The 7,469-nt window shown below is 50.8% G+C and overlaps 1 protein-coding gene across 1 annotated transcript; it reads left to right on the forward strand.

The window, feature by feature from the left end:
- Positions 1–7: 7 nt before the first annotated feature.
- LOC124417568 lies at positions 8–7,466 on the forward strand. The gene is made up of 3 exons (XM_046906019.1): positions 8–109; positions 1,962–2,043; positions 5,276–7,466. Exon 3 carries the CDS (start codon positions 5,961–5,963, stop codon positions 7,464–7,466), a length of 1,506 nt encoding a protein of 501 aa, XP_046761975.1. The 5' UTR covers positions 8–109; positions 1,962–2,043; positions 5,276–5,960.
- Positions 7,467–7,469: the final 3 nt, after the last annotated feature.

Below are 7,469 nucleotides of genomic sequence, written 5' to 3' on the forward strand. Positions count from 1 at the left end.
CGTCATCGCCTTGCGCCCGGGTGAGGCGGCGGCCTCGAGGTTGTCCTGCTGTGCTCCGCAGTGCTCCAACGCCGCGGGGCGGCTCCGGGCGCCGCCTCAGCTTCTACAGGTGGGTGTTCGGGGGGGGGGGGGTCGGTTCATGTGCCGGGGCTAAGAGGGTGGGGGGCCGCGTGCCGCTCGCTCTGTGTTGGCCCCGTGGGGCCTTTGTGGTCCTCAGGGCCTCTGCCCGGGGGCAGGAGGTGCCCTGTGTCCCCCCTCTCCCCCCGCCATGGGCCGCCCACAACGGCCCCCCAGGGCCTTTGTCTGTCCCCTAGGTTTACACCCAGTCCCCATCCTCTAGTTCCCTCATTCTGACCACTTGAGTCCTTTTCCCCCCTTCCCCTCAGTGCCTTCCCTCCGTGTCCACCCATTTCCCATTCTGATCCCCAGGGTCCGTCCCCTCCCCTCCCCCCGTTCCCTCCCTAGTCCACTATTCTGATCTCTGGTGTCCCCTGTCCCCCGCCCCACCCCCCACTATTTTATTCTATTTTACTCCACAGGGCCTCCTGTCCTCCCTTCCCCCCCACCTCCTGACCCCTTTTTTCTGACTCCCAAAGTCCCCTGTACCTCCCCCTCTCCCTCCCCCCCCCCACCCCGTGCCCTCCTCCCTGTCCCCTGGTGTCCATTCCCCCATTTTGCCCCCCAGTCCCCTCCAGCCAGACCCCCTTTCTGTCCAATAGAATCCCCCCACAACCTCTGACTCTCCTGTCCCACCCCTCACTCCTCCCCCAGATGCTCTTTCTGCCTCTTAGAGACTCTGTTCACCCCTTTCCCACTTCAGACACTCTTTCAACACCTTAGAGACCCCATTCCTCCCTTCCCGCTCCAAAACCCCCCAAGATCTCCCCCAGACTCCCTTTCCACCCCATAGAAGCCCCTCACAACCCCCCAGCTTCCCCCTGCCACCCCCTCTCCACCCCCAGGCCCCTTTTCCTCTGAATAGAGACCCCACTCACCCTTTTTTCCCCAGACACAACCCCCCTGTCCGCTCCCAGACTCCCCTTTCTGCCCTACAGAAGCCCCATTGCCCCCCCCCCCTCAACTCCCTAAGTTCCCCTCCACAATGCTCCACACCACCCCCAGTCCCCCGTTGTACCCACAGAAGCCTCTTTTCCCTCTTTTTCCACCCCACAACTCCCTCTCTTTGCCCCCAGACCTCTTTTCCACCCCATAGAAGCCCCCCAGAACCCCTCAGTTTCTCCCTTTCATGCCTCCCTCCACCTCCAGACCCCCTTTCCACCCCACAGAAGTCCCATTCACACCTTCCCTCCTAGATTCCCCGCAACCCTCCTCTCCACCCCGACTTTCCTTCCACCCCATAGAAGCCCCACTAACCCTTTTCTTCCCCCCCACAATCCCCCTGTCCAGCACTGGAGTCATCCAGAAGGAACTAGAGGTGTCCCAGAAGGGTCTTGGGGGTGGCCAGGGTGTCCCCAAGTGGATCTAGAGGGTCATTGGATTAATCCAGAAGGGTCTGGAGATGTCCTGGAGGGGTCTTGGGGTGTCCAGGGGGTCTCCCCCTTTTGACTAGCAGAAAGGCTAGGAATTTCCAAAAGGAAATGAATTCCTTAACTGAGGATCCTGTAAGAGGAGCAGAACAGTTAGATCAATTTGTGGAGCCTAATTTCCTCTCAGGGATGGCAATGATGTTTCTCATGGGTATGTTGTTTACTGGAGAAGAAGGAGGTGCAATTCGGTGGGCAGCTGTGCAAGAGTGGGAAAGGAGTACAGAAGAAAGGTCGGGTCCTGTGGGGAGGTGGAGAGAGGAAGGATCCTGAGGATAAACTGTCCTGGTTATTGTCACTGTCTTTGTGACTGTTAACTGTTTGTGGTGTGAAAGTATTATTAAGAAGCTGTTATGGGACAAGGGGTGTCTAAGAAGATACCAGAAATGACTCCCTGGGTTGTATTTTGGCTCACAGGAGAGACGTTGTGGGTGAGACAGAGGGAACATCAAATGAGAAACTGGGAAGAGATATGAAGTAGCGGGACCAGTTTTTCTAAGTGAGTATTCTAATCATGAGACCAAGTATTGGGTGTTTGTGGGAACTGGAGGGTGTTTGATTCGTGGGTTTTGAAGGGACCCCCATGAGCAGAACTTGGAATGAGAAAGGGAGCCAGGGCCGGAGACTGCTGCTGTAAACAGTGCTATTTGTGAAGGGGGGGTGGAGAGGACGGGGCACTGGAAATGAGAATAGCCTTCATCTGCAGAGATCTAGGAAACCCGAAATCCCAGTGCTAGATGATGCTGAAATATGATGTTAGTAGTTCATGTAACGATGAGAGTTTGGAAAGTGAAAAAGGTTTGGGAAAGACAAGGCTGAGGAAGGCAGAGATGAGCAAGGTGTAACAGGGATGTCAGGATTGAAGAGAGATGAGTGGTATGGAAGAACTGCCTGAGGAACAGAGATAGGGAGGAGATTGGGAAGAACAACAGCAGCTGCTACTGTTGCTGCAATAGAGCAGGGCCATAGGACCCAGAGGTCCCTTCAGGAAGAGGTGGGGGGAGGGGGGGGGTGGAAGAGCCCAGGGAGGGCTCTGCCCCACAAACTGCAGGGAAATGGGACACTGGTGGAGAAATCCTATCAAGCTGAGTGAGAGGGAACCATCTCTGATCACAAAAGCTGGATGATGGGAACCTGGGAAGTTTACCGTAGCAGATCCACTGTTTAAACTACAGCTAGGGGAGAAGGATAAAGAGGTTTATTTTCTGGTGGGTACGGGTGCCTCTTACCACCCGGAGATGGTTTTTGTAACAGTAGTAGGAGCTAGTGCCCAACAAGAAAAAGCTTACCTTTTGGGATCAATTAAATATAGGCTGAGAAAATAAGTAGGAATACATAAATCCTTGTACAATGCCAGGTTCTCCAAAACCGTTACCCTGGCAAGACTTATTAGAACAAATGGATGCAGAGATTAAATTCAATAAAACTGGAGCTAAGGGTCAAACAAGATTAACTGATGGCAAATTGTAAGTCTGGCTTTAATACAAACTGAGAAAAACAATGTTGTACCCCCAGAAGTTACAGAAATCTTAAATAAAGTATGCTTAGGAGTGTGGGTACCAGGGATGGCTGGTAGAGACAAACTGCAGCCCTAAGTTAAAAGCAAGAGCTAGTGCTAGCTCAGTCAGGGTAAAGCAGTGCCCTTTGAGGATATGCAACTGTAGAAGGATAAAAGAAAAACTAGGTAACTTTTGGATTTTGGATTACTAATTGAATGTGAATCCAAATACAGTACTCCAATCTTGCTGATGAAAAATTGGAGAGCAAGTGCTATAGTTTAGTACAAGATTTGAGGGCAAGGAATAGAATTGTTGAATGTATACAGTCTGTAGTGGCAAATCCATACACTTTATTAACTAAGTTAGGGAAGGAGTAGGTGGAGTTTACCTTCTGGATTTGAAGGATGCCTTTTCTGCCTGGTTTGGCCAAAGGAAGCCTAAGGTTATTTGCCTTTGAATAGGAGACCCCCAGAATGGGGAGAAAAGCGTCAGTTAACCTGGACAGTGTTACGCAGGGTTGTGAGAACAGCCCAATGATTTGTGAGAGCCAGTCGGCTTGTGAGCCCAAGACATGGGTTCCTCCATCCCAGGGTGGAACTTTACTGCAGCATGTGGGTGCCCAGTAAGCACAGAGGACTGTGTGTAGTGGACTGTGAGTTTGATGCATTTCTTGGCTTAGATGGTTATCAAGTTTCTCAACAGAAAGCTCAACTGATCAAAGAGAAGGAAGGAAGCAATTTGCTGGGCTCCCAGGACACCAACGCAGAGCTACCTTCGAGCCGGCACTGTGTGACTGCATGGAGACTGTCTGTGCCAGTGGGCCAGACCTAAAGAAGGAACTACCAGATGATGCTGAGGATTCCTGCATTCATCGACAGAAGCAGTTTAGTGAGACAAAGGAACCGTAAGGCAGGATATGCAGTAACTGCTACTGAGCAGGTAATCAGAGTACGACCGTTACCTGTAGGGACTTCCACTAAGAGGTCTAAAATAGCCTTAAACGTATGGACAGATGCTAAATATGCATTTGGGGTGGCACACACTTATGGTACCATCTGGAAAGAGCAAGGAGTGCTCACACACAGGGAAAACAAATTGAGCACGGTGTATATCTACCAAAGAGCGTGGCTGTTATACACTGTGATGGACATCAGAAAGGTGACACTGTCCAGGAAACTGGAAATATGATAGGGATCAGGTGGCAAAACAGGCAGTTGAAGGAAAAGAAATAGCAGAACTGGCTTTAATTCCAGATGGTAAACTTCAAATCTCTGAACCTGAGTCAGCCTGTGGAGCATTTTAGAGGGGACGGGAATCTAATTAATGATTTAGAAGGGAAGAGAGCTAGCTGACAGATGGGTGCGTACCCAGATGGACACGCTGTTGTGCCCTTTAGTACTTTATGGAAGTTGGTTCTAAGGGAACATATTGAAACATACTGAGGGGACAAACAGTAGAAAGTAATTGCGCAATCTAGTACCAGGAACAGGGTACAAGTGGGGCCTATTAGGAAAGGGAACCTTCCAGGGCAACAATGGCAAATTGTTTTTTGTTTGGAACTACCAGGAAAAAAGGAGGGTTTTGTTATATGCTAGTTGAAACCAATACCTTTCCAGGGTGGCCAGAAGCATTCCCTCTGCAAAGCCAAAGAAGTAGCCGAGGTATTGTTGCAGGAGATTATTCCAAGGTTTGGGGTTAGTGCAACAATATCCTCCAACCAGGGAGCTCCCTTGATTGTAAAGATTGTCCAACAGGGCAGAAATAGCTTTGGGAAACAGAGAAACTGGTTCTAGGAACAAGAGCCCAAGGCCTTGACAGCTTGATAAATCATATTTTACAAAGAGATTATGTGTATATATTAGATCTCTTTCAGACCCACCCCTGGAACCAAGCTGGGAAGGTCTGTTCCAGGTGCTGCTAACGTCCCACACAGCTGTCAAAGTTAAAGAACAAGCGCTGTGGATGCATTAGACTAGGGTCAGTAAGATTCCTTGAACACAATGGGAATCGAAGTCAGCTGGACCTTTAAAACTGCAAATCCAAAGACAGTAAATATGGGCTCTTGTAATAGTGAGAAATTTGATAAGTGCGGCTTTTGATGCAAATGCTTATGTAAAAAAAAAAAAACCAAAAAGCTTTGCAAAGTATGCCAGTCTCAGTCATTGTGCAGTATGTGGCCAAGCCGACGATTTTAACTCTCCACTCCTTGGAATCCCTGATGCATTTAACTAGAAGGAGCACTGATGGCCATCGGTTGCTGTGTTATCCTGTGTGTGAAGGGGCTGGTTCAACAACTGATCGAGACAGCACTACTGAAGCAAACAGCAAGGGAGCCACCACCACATTTGGATAAAATGATGGTGTGAGAGGAGATGGGGAATTGTGGAGAGCCTGTACACAGAGTGGCTACGTGACAAGGGCCACGATGGAATGCCACTCGTGAAACAATAAAAGAAAGTATGTAACTAGAGGCAAGGACGGCTACTCGGGTAGATGGAAAACAGGATGCATATCTACAGCAATGAAGAAACAGTAACCGCAAGGCTAACCACAAAGGTCAAGATGAAGTAATGCATAATCCGCCAATCCTGAGCTATGCTTTTGCAATATGTATAAGCTCATTACCTACTGTATAAATACAATACCAATGTGCCTAATAAATGAGACCTGTTGATCATGACAGCTTGAGACTCGTCTCCCGCGGTTATTTTCCGACAAATGGTGACCCCGACGTGATACAGACCGGGGAACTTTGGCTGCCACGAACGGAGACTGCGTTGGGTTCGGGTCCCGCAGCTAGACGGACGGCGAAAGAGTGAAATATTGGACTCCGTGCCTTGGGCGACCACAGCGGTGGGCTCGACCGATACGTGCTGCCGAAGCTTGGGGGGCTGCAACAGCGCTGACGTAGGTAAGGATGGACAGGCAAGCAGCATATGATTTATTCACTGCCTTTCTGAGAAAGAGGCAATTCCGGGGGGTAGACTTAGAGAAGGAGCTTCCTGCCCTGCTGAGTCATGCAGTATCACACGGGTTTTTCGCTGACCCTCACTCGGTACACACGCTAGATGAGTGGCGACGGTATGGGGATAAGCTTTGGGAGTTGGTGTTGGAAGATGACAAGGTAGCAAAAAGGATGAGTAAGTTGTGGAAGGCAGTGCATAACGAGTTGTTGATGGGTCAGGCGGAGAAGAGGGCTGCGCAGGGAGCGCAGGCAGCTCAAGAAAAGAACAAAGATTATGGGTTGATCTGGGATAACACTCCAAACCCCCCCTCCTTTCGCATGGTTATGCTACCCGCTGCTCCCCCCGCATCCGCAAATGGAGTGCAGGCTCAGTCAACCGCAGAGCCTGTGGAGGCACCCCCGCGTCGGGTTTTAGGGCCATCAGCATTAGATGGTTCCGGGTCGGTTCCCGGTGCCGAGTCTGACCTTGCGGAGGCTATAGCCAGGGAGAGACGGGAGTTGTGGACCACGTCAGCAAAACATGGGATGGAGGACGGAGATAATGAGCTTGTGCAGGCAGTGACTGAAAATCTTGTGTTCCCAGTTGTCTATACTCCCACGCAGCAGGGCGGGTTACAAGCAGAAATTCGAACTTTAGATTGGAAAATGCTGTCCCAACTACGGGCTACAGTGGGGACATATGGGGTAACCAGTGAGCCGGCTAGACAGATGATGGAATATTTATTCAGTGCGCATATACTACTCCCGGCCGATATTAGAGGCATAGCTAGATTAATTTACACCCCCCATCAACTAATATTGTTTAACGCACACTGGCAGCAGGAAGCTGCAATATCGGCAGCAGTGCAGAGGGGTCCGGGAGACCCTCTGGCAGGCATAACAATAGAACAGTTGATGGGTCTCGGGGCATGGACTCGGATAGAGGCACAGGCAATTTCGGGACCTGATGTTTCCCGAGAAATAATGGCTGTAGCCAGACGGGCTATGGACAAGATAAAGGCTCCTGGAGGTACACCTATTTACATGGGGATACGACAGGGGCGGGAAGAGCCGTTGGGTGATTTTGTGGATAAGGTTATGGATGCGATTAAAAAGGCTAGCGTACCAGAGTACATGCAGGGGGCATTGCTTAAGCAGTGTGTGCTTCAGAATGGGAACTCGAATACTCGGTCCCTTGTCAATACCCTGCCTGGGGATTGGTCGATCCCGGAGCTACTGGAAAAGGCCGCTACGGTCCCCTCGGGGACCCAGGCTTTCCTAGTGAATGCCCTGCAGAAGATTGGGGATGGGTTACGGGAGCAGGCCAGAGCATTGCAGGAACAATCAAGGTCAGCTCAGACCCAGGTGTTAGCAGCCCTTGCGCCCCTCCAAGCTACCGTCTCCACTGGCCCCCACCCGCGCGGCAACCCCCGCATGAAGTGCTTTCGCTGTGGGAATGTCGGACACATCCGTGGGTAGGTG

This window comes from Gallus gallus, assembly GCF_016699485.2.
Source record: "Gallus gallus isolate bGalGal1 chromosome 32 unlocalized genomic scaffold, bGalGal1.mat.broiler.GRCg7b 32_unloc3, whole genome shotgun sequence".
NCBI lineage: Eukaryota > Metazoa > Chordata > Aves > Galliformes > Phasianidae > Gallus > Gallus gallus.